This window comes from Salmo salar, chromosome 22 (genome assembly GCF_965601325.2).
Source record: "Salmo salar chromosome 22, fSalSal1, whole genome shotgun sequence".
NCBI classification, from domain to species: Eukaryota; Metazoa; Chordata; class Actinopteri; order Salmoniformes; family Salmonidae; genus Salmo; species Salmo salar.
Window position 1 is genome coordinate 30,895,930 of NC_138312.1, and position 19,188 is coordinate 30,915,117.

At 42.0% G+C, this 19,188-nt stretch overlaps 1 protein-coding gene across 1 annotated transcript; it reads left to right on the forward strand.

Moving 5' to 3' along the window:
- The first annotated feature begins 11,056 nt into the window (after positions 1–11,056).
- On the forward strand, positions 11,057–18,922 carry LOC106583221 (zinc finger protein Eos). The gene is made up of 8 exons (XM_014167143.3): positions 11,057–11,405; positions 12,586–12,633; positions 12,766–12,864; positions 13,042–13,305; positions 13,503–13,670; positions 13,817–13,966; positions 14,101–14,232; positions 14,438–18,922. The coding sequence occupies exons 2-8, from the start codon at positions 12,597–12,599 to the stop codon at positions 15,247–15,249; spliced, it is 1,662 nt and encodes a 553-aa protein (XP_014022618.1). The 5' UTR covers positions 11,057–11,405; positions 12,586–12,596; the 3' UTR covers positions 15,250–18,922.
- Positions 18,923–19,188: the final 266 nt, after the last annotated feature.

The following is a 19,188-nucleotide window of genomic DNA, read 5'->3' on the forward strand; positions in this document are numbered from 1 at the left end:
TCACGCATTCACCGTGAGACACACGCAATTGACTCTGAAAACACGCGCTCACGCTACACCTTTTTGTGTGCTTCATTTTTTTATGAATTGTGTGCAGGTATGAATATGAAGGCGGTATTTCGCCATTACTTATGGGCGTCTGCTGCAAGCCCAAAGAAAGCCCCTCCTACTCGTAGCCACACTACGGTCAAAGTTGATACAGACTGCGCTCGTGCATTGTCATCAAGCTTCACTGACAGAATTTAGTGTTCAGCAGCTCTCGGACTCCCGTCATTTTCCAAATCAAGACAAGTCCCCAGAGAGAGTTCAATTCAAAGAAAGAACAAAGTAATTTAGGTAAGCAATGCAGTCCGCGTTATCATTGACGTAATTTTTGAATGTATTTATTATGTTTTATTTTGTTTTGATTTTATTTATGATTTTTTTTTTTTAATGTTTTGTATATTTTAGTATTTTTTTTTTTATCATTGACATAAATTACAATGTGAGGCAGGCTGTTAAGTTTGTTATTTTATTTATGGAAAACTTAACCTACCTACTGTAGCTAACTTAGCTAATGCTGGCTTGACAGAGAGTCTCAAGTTCCTCCTAAAAAGTGTAAAACCATCCCCCATTGGTTTACTTTGGATATTGGGGAACACAGTCAGTCATCCCTCTCTCCTTTGAGAAATGATGAGGGTGGTGATGAATTGCATCAGGTAGCTGGCTTGTAACTATTGATTTTTAGAGATTGATTCAATCTCATAAATTACGTCAAACAATCAATCCAGATTGGAGTTTAGCTAATGCAGTCAATCTCTGTTTTAAGGATGTTATCTAAAGTGGCAGGGAAGAGAACATTAATTTCAATGTGGGCAGCAAAAGATCAGCCCACAACAACAAAAAGGCACCAGCAATCGTTCAGAGAAGCCAGAGAGAGAACTGGGCCCTATCCTTCAGAGCAGCTAGAGAGAAAGGATGACAGAGAGACAATACAGCAGACCCAGCCAGAGACGGCAGCAAGAAAATAAGTGGTCAAAAAGCAAAGAGCCCTGAGTGTAGCTGCCAAGTATAAGTCCATGTTTAAAAATGAGTGGACAGCCAAATGGTCATTTTTATATAATGGAACCATGAGCATGCATTATTGGTGTTCAATATGTCGACAGGAGAACACATGTTCTAACCAAGACATTACAGATGTTATCAGACATATTAAGAGCCAGGGCCACCAGGAGAAACATGAGGTGCTGCAGTCTGCAAGTGACATTGCCTGGTTTTCTGTCTCGGTAGCCACTTCTGTTGGTGGGATGTCTACACAAGAAGCCAAGGTACACTATCAATGTAAATCAGGGGGAGTGTAGAGCTTAAGACTGCACTGGATGGGCAACATCTGGAAGAGAAAAAAAACCGGAATGTAACATGAACACATGTAACACTGTTAAATCTACTACAAATAAAACATTTTTTTTGTTGCAGACAAGGAGGGCAAAGGTTAAGGTGGCCTTGTCATTGGTTGAGCACAATGTGCCGATGGAGGTGGCAAATCACCTGGGGCCTCTGTTCAAGGAGTGTTTCATTGATTCCCAGATTGCTAAAGACTACAAGTGTGCCCGCACAAAGACCACCTGTATAATCAACAAAGCTGTCACACCACACATCAAAAATGTACTGGTGATGAAGATGAAAGACAATCCGAACACGATCATCACCGATGGATCCAGGAAATCCCACACCAAGCTATCTCTGAAAGTTGGCAGCCTTGGGCCTATCTAGAAAGTAGAGAGTAGAGTAGTAGGCATACTTTAATGATCCCAATTTGGGAAATGATTTCATCAATCAGCATCCTCCATAAATTACAAGGACTAGACACATATGAATGACAAACATGATTTAAAAAAATACATCATCAGTATGAAGGCACCTGCACCTTAGAGATAGAGCTGATTTAAAAAGGTAAGAAATTCGGATTTCTATCTTACTGGGCAAACAAGCAACAACCCTGATGAGGACAGCTTGTCTGTCTAAACGTTGGATATTAGGTTATTCAGTTATTGCATCTGAGCTCCTAGAGTGTGTGGCTCTCCTTTAATTTTTCAAACAAGCAACAACAACATTCATATTAAGAAGCATGGTTGGGTATGTTACTTTCTAAATGTAATTCATTAGTTATTAGTGAGCCTACTTGTCCAAAATTGTAATCATTAATGTAATTTTCAGATGACCCAAATTCAGTAACATAATCTGATTTCTTTCAGTTACTTTTGGATTACTTAATTAGAAGAAGACAAAAGGGATCCAGCAAATACATTTGGTGTGTCATCATAGTGGTAACCCTAACCTTAACCACACTGCTAACCCTGATGCCTAACCCTTACCTTAAATTAAGACCAAAAAGAAGGGGAAAAAATCATTAATGTTTACAATATAGCCAATTTTGACTTTGTAGCTGGCCCATCTAGCGGAAATCGCTCAGTTCTGCTTCAAGAACAAGACTCATTCCAATAAACGTCAACCTGCTTAAGAGGCATTAGAAGAAGACTAAATTGAATATTACCAATTGAACAACATCTATTGCAGGATAAATCAATGTTAGAGTTTACAGCTGGCCATAACAGCCAGGTCACACATGATACAAGTCAGTATTAGACTAGCCCAACCTCCACAATTGGATGTTGCATTTTACTTTCTGGGTTATTTATCTAGGATTCTTATAACCCATCGCTTTCTACTACAGATAATAATACGTTTAGACTATCTTTACATTTAAAAAAAATAAAGTCTGTCAGATTTCCAGTCATTCCAATTAATTGAATATCCCTTGATCTTCAAGAATTGGACTTGTAAATATAGATTAGCCAAATATGTTTTACCTGAGCATAACCCTAAAACGAAGTACTAATTATCTGAATCTATTGTTTTTTATTTTGTTGCCATGGAGGACTGATTGGGCTCATTGCTTTGAGTTGAAAAATAAATGCTGCTCTCGGAATGACATGTTTTGAGCACTACCGAAAAGGGCTAACAGTATTCGCATGTGAAAAACTAGATGGTCATTTTTCATGAAGAAAATAAAAGCCCCACTCTTGGTCGTCTTAAATAAACTTGTTTTTGACAGTATGGAACACAATGCCAAGGGGAAGTTGAGAAGGGAGGAACTCAAACTTTAATTCCATAGGCTGGGATCAGTAATATGCAGCTGTTGCCAGGGCCGGAAATCCCGGGGGGGACACAACCCCCCCCCCCCCCCCCCCCATCCTGGGAAAAATATGATTTGTCCCCCCCAATATATCACTGAAACATAACTATGTAATTTAAATAATATTAATAATACGCAATAAAAGCAATTGTGCTGATTATAGACACTTAATAGCACATTTTTAAGTTTCAAAAGATTGCGACCCCCCCCCCCCACCCTTTGCCTCACAATGGTTTGATCCACTGCCAGTTCCTTAGCTTGCTAGGTAACGTAGAGGTCGTATCTACTGTCTGAAAGGCACTCAATGTACGTAACTGTCGTGAGGTTAATCCAGTCAATCGCGCACACACACTAGCTGAATATGCAGAGCTAGCGCGCGAATATTAACTATTAAGCTAGCTAGTACCTATTCCATTTATGTGGCATCGTCAAAGATGGAATCTTTGCTATCGTCAATTTATTCCAAGATCAGCATGCATGTAAGTTAGTGCTTCAAAGTCCCTGTGATAAGGTTAGTGATCAATTGAACAGAACTACACTCTCTTCTACCATTGTTTTAAATATATTTAATGGTCTCGTTGCAAAAGCTAAATTGTCGCAAGGGAACTTTTATTTATATATTTTATTTCACCTTTATTTAACCCGGGTAGCAAAGATTATAGCAAACACCACTAAATTGGTGCTCGCTAGCTTTGCAAATTCAGCTATTGTTAAAAGCCAGCCAATATGAAACAAACTATTAAAATTACAAAAGGTTGCAGCATATGTTGTGTAAATGGTGAACTCATACAGCTGTCAACTCTTGTCACTGCAATCCGTTTCACATTTGCTAGCTACCTTTTAGATCGAAGCCCATATAGAATGATAGAAGATAAGATGATAGAAGCCCATCTCCTACTGTAAATAACCTACATACTGTGTGTGTGTAGCCAACCAGGTAGAAAAATGGCTGAAAAATGGCAGAAAAAAGACGGACATCAGAGTATTTTTCAGTACACCAAAACGCAAAGTAAGAACCCTAGTAGCCTAATATCTCAAAGACTAGTTGATAAAATGTTCATAACAAAGAAATGAAATTCTAATGGAAATGTTTCACAATGATGTCATTAGGCAGAGCAGGCAACAGATGGCAGACAGCAGAGTTGGGGACAGATATGCAGCGACAGACTTGCAGAGAGGGGAGTCTCAGGTAAGTTTGTTGAGTCTTTGTTTGGCAACATTATGAAAGGTTCTCAATTTTTTTTACTTGTAAAATAGGAACATAATTGGAAAATGCCATGGATACCCCCACTCAACTTAAACTGGTGACTGAACTAAGATTTGTTCAAGGCAATGGTATTGCTGTTGTGATTAGTTGTGTAGTTTTGGGTACCGGTAGTTAGGAGTACGGCAAACACCTTATTTCTTTGGTTCCTCAATATACATTTACCATATTAAACGTAGGCCATGTGTTACAGCACTACTTTTGGTGTCCCCCTCAGGAATTGCTCTTGAGAAAATGTAATGTAATTGTCCCCTCCAAAGTTGATATCAGATTTTCGCCCCTGGCTGTTGCAAGAGCTCAGGCAGTAGGACCATCCTACCCATGCTAGATTACGGAGACGTAATTTATAGATCGGCAGGTAAGGGTGCTCTCGAGCGGCTAGATGGGCATTACCATTCGGCCACCAATATTCCTTATACATCACTGCACTCTATACTCTGTAAACTGGTTCTCTGTATAACTGTCGCAAGACCCACTGGTTGATGCTTATTTATAAAAACCCTCTTAGGCCCCACTCCTCCCTATCTGAGGTATCTACTGCAGCCCTCATCCTCCACATACAACACCCAATCTGCCAAGGTCCCCAAAGCACACACATCCCTGGGTCTTTCCTCTTTTCAGATCGCTGCGACTGGAACGAGCTGCGATAAACACTCACTGGACAGTTGTTTCTCAATCTTTTCAGTGAAAGACTCAATCATGGACACTCTTACTGACAGTTGTGGCTAATTTGCGTGATGTATTGTTGTTTCTACCTTCTCGTCGTGCTGTTGTCTGTGTCCAATAATGTTTGTACCATGTTGTCATGTGTTGCCGCCTTCCTATGTTGTCTTCGGTGTCTCTTTATGTGGCGATTTGTGTTTTGTCCTATATTTAGGAGGCATTTTGCCTTTTGGTAAGCCGTCATTGTAAGTGAGAATTTGTTCTTAACACACTTGCCTAGTTACATAAAGAAAGAGCGCATTTTTCACTGGCTGTCCAATGGGGCGTATTCATTACTCCAATTCTGTTGCAAAACGTTTCTTAAACGGAAGAAAACGGGATGGAACGAGGGAACTACCTGAATTCGTCCAATAGAAACTCTCGGTTTGCTTCCTTTTGGTTCTTAAACGGTTTCGGTAATGAATATACCCTGTTTGCAAAAACGATGAACGATTGGCTTTTTAAACTTATTTATTTCAACCATTATTGGTTAAAATACACATATAGCATACATTTGTAAACAGCCATTCACAACAACCTCAATCCGTAAACCGCAAATAAATGAGAGCGCAGCAGTGTGGTTCACATCAATGTGCTATGTAGCCTAGATATGAATAATAAATTATATCAGTATCACACGTAGGCTACACCACTGCTGTTGTCCTTCCCGCCAAGCGTTTATTCAAGTTGGATAACCTTTGGATCCTAGAAGTAATCATCTAGATTTTCAAAAGTATCTGTAATCTGATGACAATATATTTTATGGTAATGTCACTGATTACAGTTAGTTTTTTTTGTAATCCGTTACATGTAACTGATTACATGTAGGCTAAACCGTTACTCCACAACCCTGAACGCAGGACATGTTTAGAAAAAGGCTGCAAGCCAAGGCTCACATGATGATGGATAATGTCATGGAAACAATCCACAGCACTCTAATGCAGCACAGAAGCTCCACAGAAAGGTTTAGAATGGTCGTTCTTACCCACAGCCATGAGACTTTTTAATGAGTGCAATGATTAATTGAAGTATGATGCTTCTTAACAGGGCCCAACAATTACAAAAAAAAACTAGGCCTAACTGTAATCTTTTATGTTACAAGCAGAAATATTGTAATCCAATTACAAATACTTTTTAAAAACTAAATGATTACTTCCAAGATAATTTTTTTAATTCAGATGACACGAATCAGTTTGTTCCACCTGAGCAAGTCTGACCACAAATCAGAGACCACTATGACCAACACTATGACAAACCAAATGTGTTTGCGGGAAAAGAGCAGGAATAGGCTTTTGTAGGCTACAGTCCAAACTACAGTGCTTCTTCCAATGGTGCAACTGCTGTCGGCATTCAAAAACTATCCAACTTGAAAAACTTTTGGCAGTAAGACTTGACAGCAGTGGTGTAGCCTATACGGGCAATACCCAGTGGGCACATACACTACCGGTCAAAAGTTTTAGAACACCTACTCATTCAAGGGTTTTTCTTTATTTTTACTATTTTCTACATTGTAGAATAATAGTGAAGACATCAAAACTATGAAATAACACATATGGAATCATGTAGTAACCAAAAAAGTGTTCAACAAATCAAAATAGATTGTATATTTGAGATTCTTCAAAGTAGCCACCCTTGCCTTGATGACAGCTTTGCACACTCTTGGCATTCTCTCAACCAGCTTCACCTGGAATGCTTTTCCAACTGTCTTGAAGGAGTTCCCACATATGCTGAGCACTTGTTGGTGGCTTTTCCTTCACTCTGCTGTCCAACTCATCCCAAACCATCTCAATTGGGTTGAGGTCGGGTGACTGGAGGTCAGGTCATCTGATGCAGCACTTCATCACTCTCCTTCTTGGTCAAATAGCCCTTACACAACCTGGAGGTGTGTTGGGTCATTGTCCATCAAGGCCTTGGAGGCGGTCAAAAAATTTAAGTGGTGAAGAAATTTGGCCTGTCCCCAAGGGCCCTCACAGAGTTTTACAGGAGCACCATCGAGAACATACTGTCAGGCTGCATCACGGCCTGGAACGGCAACTCCACTGACAGCAGGGCCCTACAGAAGGTGGTACGCTCAGCCGAACACACTATTGGGTTCTCACTGCCTGTCTTCCAGGACACGTACAACACCAAGTGTCGCAGGAAGGCCAAGAAGATCATCAAGGACCTCAGCCACCCGAGCCACGGCCTGTTCTCCCCATTTCCATCACTCAGACGCGGGCAGTATACGAGTATCATGGCAAAAATGTTCAGACTGGCCAATAGCGTCTACTCCCAGACCATCAGACTGCTGAATAGCCACTAAGTAGTTACCTGCTCCCCCTGTCCCCCGGACTTCCTGCCGCTCCCCCTATGAATGTTCTTCCACCCCCTTCCAACAGACACTTACCCTGCCCCCCCATCGGATTATTTATTTATTTATCACCTTTATTTAACTAGGTAGGCCAGTTGAGAACAAGTTCTCATTTACAACTGCGACCTGGCCAAGATAAAGCAAAGCAGTGCAACAAAAACAACAACAGAGTTACACATAAATAAACGTACAGTCAATAACACAATAGAAAAATCTATGTACAGTGTGTGCAAATGTAGAAGATTAGGGAGGTAAGGCAATAAATACGCCATAGAGGCGAAATAACTACAATTTAACATTAACACTGGAGTGATAGATGTGCCAGTAGAGATACTGGGGTGCAAAAGAGAAATAAGATAAATAACAATATGGGGATGAGGTAGTTGGGTGTGCTATTTACAGATTGGCTGAGTACAGGTACAGTGATCGGTAAGCTGCTCTGACAGCTGATGCTTAAAGTTAGAGAGGGAGATATATCTCCAGCTTCAGTGATTTTTTTTTAATTTTTTTTGCAATTCATTCCAGTCATTGGCAGCAGAGAACTGGAAGGAAAGGTGGCCAAAGGAAGTGTTGGCTTTGGGGATGACCAGTGAAATATACCTGCTGGAGCACGTGCTACGGGTGGGTGTTGCTATGGTGACCAGTGAGCTGAGATAAGGCGGGGCTTTACTTAGCAAAGACTTATAGCTGACCTGGAGCCAGTGGGTTTGGCGACGAATATGTAGCGTATCATTGCTACAGTTGTAAACGTGTATATATTATTATTGTAATTTGTATTTTTTATTATTGTCTCATTCATTCCCTTTTTTGACCTGCACTGTTGGAGCTCGGAGCATAAGAATTTAATCTAATACAGTGCATTCGGAAAGTATTCCCCTTTTCCACATTTTGTTACGTTCTTATTCTAAAATATATATTTTTTAAATGTTTCATCAATCTACACACAATACCCCATAATGACAAAACAAAAACAGTTTAAATTGTTTTGGCAAATAAAATATAGAAATAGCTTATTTACATAAGTATTCAGACCCTTTGCTATGAGACTCGAAATTGAGCTCAGGTGCATCCTGTTTCCATTGAAATGTTTCTACAACTTGATTGTATCACGTTTTAGGGAAGACCCAGATGCAGACAGTGTCGAAGTAACAAAAGTTTATTACCAGAACAGGGACAGGCAAAACGACAGGTCAATGCAGGCAGAGGTCAATAATCCAAATCGGAGTCAAAAGGTACAGAACGGCAGGCAGTCTCAGGAACAGGGCAGGCAGAGGTCAATAATCCAGGGCGGTGTGACAAGGTATAGAATGGCAGGCAGGCTCAGGGTCAGGGCAGGAAGAATGGTCAAATCCGGGAAAACTAGTAAACAGGAACTATAGAAAAAGACAGGAGCAAGGGGAAAACCACTTTTAGGCTTGACGGACAAAACGAACTGGCAACAGACAAGAGAACACAGGTATAAATACACTGGGGAAGATGGGCAACACCTGGAGGGGGGTGGTGACAAGCACAAACACAGGTGAAACAGATCAGGGTGTCACAGATTGGAGTCCACCTGTGGTAAATTCAATTGGTTGGACATGATTTGGAAAGGCACACACCTGTCTAGATATTATGTCCCACAGTTGACAGTGCATGTCAGAGAAAAAACCAAGCCATGAGGTTGAAGGAATTGTCCTTAGAGCTCCGAGACCGAATTGTGTCGAGGCACAGATCAGGGGAAGGGTACCAAAAAATGTCTGCAGCATTAAAGGTCCCCAAGAACAAAGTGGCCTCCATCATTCTTAAATGGAAGAAATTTGGAACCATCGAGACGCTCCCTAGAGCTGGCCACCTGGCCAAACTGAGCAATCGGGGGAGAAGGGCATTGGTCAGGGAGATGACCAAGAACCCGATGGTCACTCTGACAGAGCTCCAGAGTTCCTCTGTGGAGATGGGAGAACCTTCCAGAAGGACAACCATCTCTGCAGCACTCCACCAATCAGGCCTTTATGGTAGTGGCCAGACAGAAGCCACTCCTTAGTAAAAAGCACATGACGCCCGCTTGGAGTTTACCAAAGGGTACCTGAAGGGCTCTCAGACCATGAGAAACAAGATTCTCTGGTCTGATGAAACCAAGATTGAACTCTTTGGCCTGAATGCCAAGCGTTATTATTGTTGCGTCTGGAGGAAACCTGGCACCATCCCTATGGTCAAGCATAGTGCCAGCATCATGCTGTGGGGATGTTTTTCAGCGGCAGGGACTGTGAGACTAGTCAGGATCGAGGGAAAGACGAACGGCGCAAAATACAGAGAGATCCTTGATGAAAAGCTGCTCCAGACTGCTCGGGACCTCAGACTGGGGCAAAGGTGTTCACCTTCGGGACAAGTCTTTGAATTGCTTGAGTGGCCCAGCCAGAGCCTGGACTTTAACCCGATCTAACATGTCTGGAGAAACCTGAAAATAGCTGTGCAGCAACGCTCCCCATCCAACCTGACAGAGCTTGAGAGAATCTGCAGAGAAGAATAGGAGAAACTCTCCAAATATAGGTGTGCCAAGCTTGTAGTGTCATATCCAAGAAGACTCGAGGCTGTAATCGCTGCCAAAGGTGCTTCAACAAAGTGCTGAGCAAAGGGTCTGAATACTTATGTAAATGTCATATACATTTGCAAAAAATTCAAAAAATCTGTTTTTGCTTGGTCATTATGGGATATTGTGTGTAGATTGATGAGGGGGAAAAAACTATTTAATCCATTTAGAATAAGGCTGTAACGTAAAATGTGGAAAAAACACTTTCCGAATGCACTGTATGTGAGAGACTTTTTAACATTTATTTCACCTTTATTTAACCAGGTAGGCCAGTTGAAAACAAGTTGTCATTTACAACTGCGACGTGGCCAAGATAAAGCAAAGCAGTGCGACACAAACAACACAGAGTTACATATGGAATAAACAAACGTACAGTCAATAACACAATCAAGAGTCAAGAATCAAGACGCATCAAGAGACACCAGAATGCCACATTTCAACTGATATCATGCAGTTAAATCAACTGAAACCTATTCTGATAGTTCTCAGGCTCTGCATGGCCTTATTTGGATGCACCATGCAATCACATTTTCTCTTTTGGACACAGAAACACACACACACACACACACACACACACTGTACAGCAGTAGTGCCACCCTGTGGCAGATGAGTAAACAGCCGATCTAAACTGTTTCGTATACTGTCTATAACATTACTACCACTGCCAAAGTTCTAGTTTTAGGAATACAAATATGTGATTGAACTTTTTTTCACCCAGGTCAGTATAAATGTTTGAAGTCAATCTGCATTATTAGACATTATCAGTGACTGTACACGACTCTTTCGCAGTCTTATGATTGATATTTTATCCTTCAAACGATTTTACTACTTTTTCCCAACCACTTGATTTTCATAAATCCTCCACTCATCAAAATCTTTAGGTTAACAAAAATTATACTTCTAGTGGGCTGCAGCCTAAATGGAACTATCTTTGATGAATACAAGGGCAGCCCAGTTTCGTAAAAATACAACACTGGTGAAAAGGGAATTGCCAAGAGTGTGCAACAAATCATTGCATGAAAGATAGACAGCCTACAGGGAATAAAAAAACGATCATCTTTTCCTCTGAATGAAAAGGCTGGACTATGTAGGTACTAGGTCCTATGTGACATGTAATGTGCAACACGTGGGTCAGTTTGGGAAGATGGCAGTCCTTAGCGGAGCCACAAACTCGATACACGACATTCTGTTGATGAGAATCCATGGGAGTTGGATTAAACCGGTCTGTATCCCGGAAATTGTTTAGGATTTGAGGTAAATGCTGCCGGGAGATGCTGTCGCCGCAAGGGAAAACAAGCGGAGAACCAGAAAAATAAAATCACAGAATCGAGGCCTATCGTGGCAGGTACGGAAGATTTTCAAAAAAATATTTGTGTAGATGCTGTTTCTACAGATGGTTTGTTTAAATGCTTTTAATTAAGTGTATAGCTGACGATGCCATCAGCCAGATAGGCTAGCTAAATGATTAGCTGTAGGAATAGTGAATGTTTCTGGGCGGTGGGTACCATAGCAACCGCTTAAGAAACATTATTAATGTAACTAGCCAACCAGACATGCTAAAACGTGGAATTGAGAGTAAACATATCTACAATGTTTGCATTCGATATGATTTAGCTAGGCACCATTTAGTAATATTTTATGTTCTTTACTATTTGGTTTTTGTTATATCGAACTGTCACTGTCGGTTTGACTCCGGTAGCTAGCTAGCAAACGTTAGGTATCTGAAAACAATTGGCTAATTACAGTAGTAACGTTCGTTAACAACGTTATCAGTTGGCAGGCTGGCCAGACAGCTAGCTAGTGGTCGCTGAGCTCAGTTAGCTAGCATGTACTAACAAACTAGCCAACTAAATGAGCCAACTAACGTCAAATATCATAACTAGCTAGCTAACCCTTTCATCTGTGCTAACCAAATATTATTTTTGCTAACGTAGTACAGGTTACAACCCCCACCAAATGAACAAATAGCTAGGTAACGTTCGCTAACTATGTACAGTAACGTTACAAGCACGAATAAAGTCTGTTTGGTGGTTAAAATAACTTGCATAACCAATGTATCTATAAAAGTAACTAGCTTTTTAGGCTGTCACACTGTAAGCAAGTAAAGTAGCTAACTAGATATTTCGATACACATTGACTGAGTGTTAGTGACTTCCTTCTGTACATAAACTTAGCCAAGTGTATCTTGGTTTTGCCAAGTTAGTCTTTAATTGTTATGTACTTGGCTGGTAGCATATTTGCTTGTATTGCAATCTAGCTCTACCAACCAACTATCCTAAATTACAGACAGTATAGGCCTAGTGCACAGTCTTGAAGAAATTGATAGCTAAGTGTTCAACAAAAGGCCATTGTATCTAGCTCCATTTCATGTCCCCAGAAATTGCTGGGCTTGGCTCAATGAGGGCCAGTTGCACTTCAGGAATTTTCATCTACTATGCATTTCCTGGAACTGTGAATGTGTGTACAGAAGAACAACTGATAATTTAGAGGCTCTTCTCTACCTCTTTGTTTTTTCCTTCGGTTAGCTGGTGTTAGAATGGATGACGACTGCAATGGCCATCCCTACATGTCAGGTATGGAGGGCAGGGCATGGACAGTCCTTTGTATTAGCTGACTTACTGACCTTATGGTTGTGACATTATTGAGATGACTGAATGGACTGTCAGTAGGCCTGTGTGGTGTGTGTCTGTGTGTGTGGACTGCAGGCAGTGGAGAATCTTCGAGGGAGTTTTCAGGGGCCATGGGAGGCCGCACAGTGAGCACCCCCAACAGCCAGCACACTTCCCCCAGCCGTTCTCTTAGTGGTCAGTTCCAATTAGTCAATTCCTTTGTTGTAGAAGTAGTGAACTTTATTATTCCCAAGGCAGAGTATGGTAGTTGGTTTTGTGGCTCAGATGTTTTTATTCTAATTTAGCAAGCACAGCCGTGTCTCTGCTCTCATCATATATCCTTCTCCTGGTCTATTCACTGTCTCTCTCCAGCCAACTCCATCAAAGTGGAACTGTACAGTGACGAGGAGGTGGGCCGTGGCACAGGGCCAGAGGATGAGAAAGGGGACAAGGTGGAGGAGGATGATTCTGAGCAGGGAGGAGAGGCAGGAGGCGGCTACAGGGAGCTGGCCAGTCCGGAGCCCATGTCACCAGGAGGTGCCATCCGGCTGCCCAATGGGAAACTCAAGTGTGACGTCTGTGGGATGATCTGCATTGGGCCCAATGTCCTCATGGTGCACAAACGCAGCCACACAGGTGACTGACCAATTAATTGAGTGATTAGTCCTTTATACGATAAGATTAGTTTGCGGAGCAAATCTGCCCCGAAACCAGGTTGACAGTGTGATTTGGGCACGTGACTGGGGGTGAAACTGATTTCAAATTACTCAAACTGGTTTGAAATTTGGTTTGTACGGGGTCGGTGTGTGTAAACGGGTATGTGCCTCCTCCAGGTGAGCGGCCATTCCAGTGTAATCAGTGTGGGGCCTCCTTTACCCAGAAGGGGAACCTGCTGCGTCACATTAAGCTGCACTCAGGGGAGAAGCCTTTTAAATGTCCCTTCTGCAGCTACGCGTGCCGCAGACGGGACGCTCTCACCGGCCACGTCCGCACTCACTCAGGTGAGAGGGATACACATACTGTACACACATTATCGCACACACTTGGGTGATGAAAAGAGGGTCTGAGTTGAGCCTGTCAGCTCCTGAGCAAAGTACACACATATTCTGTATGTACTGTATTTACGGTATGTTTACTTTGTCCCCAGTGTCGTCTCCCACAGTGGGAAAGCCCTATAAGTGTAGTTACTGTGGACGCAGCTACAAGCAGCAGAGCACCCTGGAAGAGCACCGCGAATGCTGCCACAGCTACCTGCAGAGCCTGGAGACACAGAAGCCAGCCAGTGCTCACACTCAAGGTAGTGGCGAACAAACTCTCACACACGCACACAGAGCAACCTATAGAGCCTTGATGACATTTAAATCACATTCATACATACACAAACACTGCATGTTACTGCTTTTATCTACGGTGTGATCATGTCTTCTATAGTAGAGGAGCTGAGGGACCTGGAGTTCATGCCTGACACCCTGCTGCAACCTTCCTCAGACAAGATTACGTTCATCGATCGGCTGGCCAACAGCATCACCAAACGCAAGAGATCCACACCACAGAAATTTGTAGGTCAGCACTTAGTTGGAATGTGTAAAGGGGTGGGGTGAGCAAAGACACCACTCACACACGCACACAGGTAACACAAAGGGTACAACATCATTGATGAGATCAGGTGTCTGTTTAAAAAATATATATAATAATTACCTACCTTCACATCACTAGTTTCTCTGAGTTGTGGTACAGTGTGATTCCCTGCCTTCTATCTGCCCTGCAGGACAGAAGCACTTGCGCCACAGTCTACCTGACACGCCTTACGAGCTCAGCGACGCCTTTGACAAGGACGGGGAGACACACCACGGTCTGGACCAGCCACACTACACCGGCCTGGGAGGAGGCTACCTGGGGGTGCCAGGAGCTGGTGGATCTGAAGGCCTCCGACCCCTATGGCTGCCACCCCCTCACCCCTCCTGTCTGTCAGAGCTCCGGCCAGTCATCAGCTCGGCTCACACCCCCATGGCGCCGCTGGGGCCGGGGCTGGACTGCATGGGGGCTGGCCTAGGGTCCACAGGAGTGGGGGGCAGGGAGGCTGCAGAGGGTCACGAGGACCTACCTCTTGGCCGCAGCCACGCCCCTTCGCCTAGCAACGTTTGCCAGGACTCCACAGACACTGAGAGCATGCCGGACGAAGTGTTAAGCAATGTGGCGCCTGCCCTGCCTCTCCACAACAACAATCACCACCTCCACTCCAACCACCACCCACCTCCTCCGCCCCTACTGCACCACAGGGGTAGGGACAGACACAGCCCAAGCCACGCCAGGGAGAGGGAAGAGGATGCCATCCCCCCGGCCCCAGGCTCCCCCACATCCAGGGAGGCGTTTCAGGTGGTGGACGGAGAGGGGCACGTGTTGCGCTCCTTCCGCTGCGAGCACTGCCGCGTGCTCTTCCTGGACCATGTCATGTTCACCATCCACATGGGCTGCCACGGCTTCCGCCAGCCCTTTGAGTGCAACATCTGTGGCCACCGCAGCCAGGACCGCTACGAGTTCTCCTCGCACATTGTCCGCGGGGAGCACCTGCTAGGCTGAGGGGTGGCTGGGCAGGCCTCTGTACTTAGGTTTTGTTTGTTTTTTACTCTGAGAGAAGGGCCTGCTTGGGTTTGGTCTGCATCACAATAGGGGGTAGGGGTAGTACGAAACTGCTTTTAGTAAATTATTTGTGCAAAGGCGTTGATACTGTTAACACATAAACCTTGACTTGAAATTGGTACATTAGGTCAATTGCATCACTTAAAGGAAAGAGAATCCTCACCACTCTGAATGCACTTTTCAAAATGCATGAATTCTTAATGAGAAAATGCACTTTCAAATAGATTTTATTCTGAAGTAAATGGAGTGAATGCACTTTTTTTTATCCTCAAAGTGCCTTTCTCTGCTGTGGTCTACCTTTCCTCTCTTATCCTGGTAAAAACTGGGTGCACAAAACAGCGATGCTACCATCTGGACAATGTGATTTATGTGACATTTTGAGTTGCTTTGTCTACTGCACTTTAATCAATATTTTAACCAAGATAAAAACAAGAACAGTCAGGCTACCTTGGAATTTGTCAAAGCTCTATTTGAAAAGCACTTAACGGATCTATTCCATTCCGTAACACACCTAGTCCCTGGGGGTGTGGCAGGCAGTGTTGTTTCAGATTATGTGTAGATGGTATATATCACTGTTGGTCATTTATTAGAATAAGTTGCGGTGCAGACCGGACCCAGGATCCCAAGTTAAATGTTCAGAAGAGATTTGAGGGGTTGGCCTCAATGAGGAGTGCACTTTCCAATTTCAGTTTGTGTATAGGTGTGTATGTTTGTTATTTTGGAAGTTAAGTTAAATGAGAGTTTTAGGCTTTTAGCAGTGTGAATGTCGTGGAATGGGGTGCAGTATGTTTGTTTTGTTTACTTTAATTGCTTTTGTTGCACTGAGATACCTGCCGAGATAGTTCAATATAAATTATTTTATAGAAGATTACATTTATGGCCTGCCCCTTTCTCTGTGCAGCATGTTGAAAGAAATAAAATGTTTTTAAAACTCATTCCACAAAAGAAGAGGGCCACTGCCACTATTTTGGAGTTGATGTCAACAAAGGTTGGGGATAAGATTTTTGGCCATTTTAGGTCCTTGATATCCCACTGCTTTGTGTACTACGAAACAAACCTAAACATGATTATTATTTACAAGTGAGACCTAAAACAATTGTATATTCATTGTACTGTGCCTTTCATGATGTTGACCTGGGGGACATGTATTAACAGCCATGTCTTGCCAACATATATCTTTATGGATGAGAAGATGTAGTTATTTTGACGATATAACATGAAATATCCTGTCTGCCCCTGCTAAGTAGCCTGCCCATGCTGAATTCTAGATTGCCCTTCACTAGTCACTTTGATTTGCACAGTCACTCATTTCTTAAGTAGCCTAATCATGATGTAAATTGTATTACCTTGTCCAAAAAGGAAATAAACATGTTTAAAAAAGCATTCGGGCATGTAAAAGATTTTAAAATATTCAGTTGATAAGTACATGTCCACAAGATTGTCACCTGCTGCTAAGGCGTAAATGAGTAGTGTGTCATAAATGAGCAGTGTGTGTGTGGTTGTCCACAGTCCTCGGTGGTTGAGATTGAGAACGTGGTTCTTGCGAAGTGACGTTGAAATGCTTATTCTTGTTCAATGATTTTCCTTTTTTCTCATTGGACTTGTTTTTATAGTGCACTGATGTTGGTAAACATTTTCCTTGGAATCATGACTCATTTAGATCCCTTTGGTCGACTTTGACGACCAAGATGTATATTTTGTATTTTATTTTCCACAACAATGCTTTGCTCAAAGGAACTTGATGAATATGCACTTGTGAATTTAAAAAAGCACTTCCATTGAGAGATTAGGAGACTGAGGGTAAGGGGTCAGTTAGGTCCTGATTGGTTTTGGCAGTTGCCTTACTCGTTTACCTAATCTCTTGGTCTTCACAGTGAATGAACTTGGAAGCCTGTGGGGTGTATAGCTCTTGATTAGGGCCCCAGAGTTTTCTATGGTCAAGCAAAACTACTGGCTCTACTAATGACACAGATGAAGTATGACAGACTGGAAAATCTGCCATTGGATTTAAAATAAATGACACTTTACCTCATAATTGCCTCTTGGGGGATAAAGGTTTGGTGAATGTTTATTTTTTTTGGTGGTTAATTTGACCTTTTATGTTTTGACAGCGACGGCTCTGTATCTTCACTTAGATATTTTAATACGTTTTACCAACAAAAAAAAGGAATGTGGCTTTGAAGTGGAGTACAAGAAAATATCAGAAAAGATCTTAAACTATTTCATAGCACTTACATTGTGCTGAATTACAGGGCATAGTTGCATTAATGTTAATCTGTACTGCTGTTCTAAATGTAATGCCTTATGAACGGATATGTAATTACTCTTCAAAGTAGATAATATTTAGAAGGTAAATAAAAAATGGTTTGATTATTGAACTGATATGGAAGTTGTGCATCGTTTCACACTAATTCGAAGGGCAGGATCTCTCTCCAGATCTGTTGTTTCGCTTTAAAAATCGGTCTATTGTGCCTTACTCCGTGAGGTTCACTGTTTGAGGATGTTGGCTCAACATAGATTTGAGGACAGAACACTTGGTCCAGGGTCAACCTCAATAAGAAATAACAAATGTATGTAACAGATATTAGGGGGGAAAAAACTTTAATGAGTGTTAATTATAGTTGTTTCACATCAGTCACCAATCCGACACCTAGCTACATAGACATGACCTTGTCGTTCCACAAATCACGCAGATGGCACAGCACAAAACTCTAGCTTCTGACTCATCTCACAATAGCTTTCATTTACAAATGTGTCTGTGACTTCACTCGTGTTATGATGCAAAAACAGTTTGTTCTGTAAACCAAATGGCATGTACACAATAATGGACATTAACTGCCAAAGATCCAGGTTTGAGATGGCATGATCTATGCATGATATTACGGGTCTTTATAAGAATGAATTCTGCCTGTCCCAGAGTAGATAGATGGCTTGTTCTAACAGAGCTATATTAAAGAGCTTGTCAACGGAAATACTAGCAGAGATGTCTGGGCTTTGGTAAGTGTGAAAATGCCAATTCAGTTAACCTAACCAGACAAGGATAATAGGACAGGATGTCTCATACTTGCCCTGGCAATGACCAGTGCAGTTTCTCTTACATGAAATCCATTTTGACCAGAAGTTAAGCAAATCCTTGAAAAAAAAAAAAGTAAAGGAGGTGATCCTGGATTTTATTCTTTGGTGTACTACACTGGATTGCCTTTATGCTTTTAAAACCTGGTGCATGTGGTAACAATGTGGTCTGCTAAACCTTAAAAGTTTTCACAAAAATCTAAAGTACAAATGAGTAACGCTTATTTTGTATTTCCCCTTAAGTCACCCCAACCTCAGAGAAAAATATTTTGTTACTGATGTGTGCTTGTTTTTGCCTTCGTTTCAACGTTCCTTTCCTTTTCAAGGTTTCTTGATTGCACTGTGTTTGTGTTCCCTTTGACTTGACTATCTGCTCTGAGACCTTTACTCCTGCCCCTGTGAATGGTGTGAATTCGCTTTAACTGCAGAGCCTTTTTTCATGTACCATAATGTAATTAAGTATTTGTGTATTAAGATTAAACTACTGTACATTTTGTACTGTATTGAAGGAGACTATTCCAAATAAATACACTTGACTGGCTGATATTTTCTACAATGATAAGACATTCATATTTATAAAGATGTATATAAATGTTTTGCAAGTGAAAAATATATTCCAATCTGTTTTACATGGGCCGTGGAGAAACTCTGGGTGGGCCACCCTGTAGAAAGAGAACACATTCCATCAGAACAGTATTCCACAATCACATCATGCAATAACAGCCAACGTTAGAGGAAAAGCAAGAATGGAAATGTCAGTTTCTGTATTTGACTGAGGATTCTCTCAATCCAAGCAGATATCCCAGA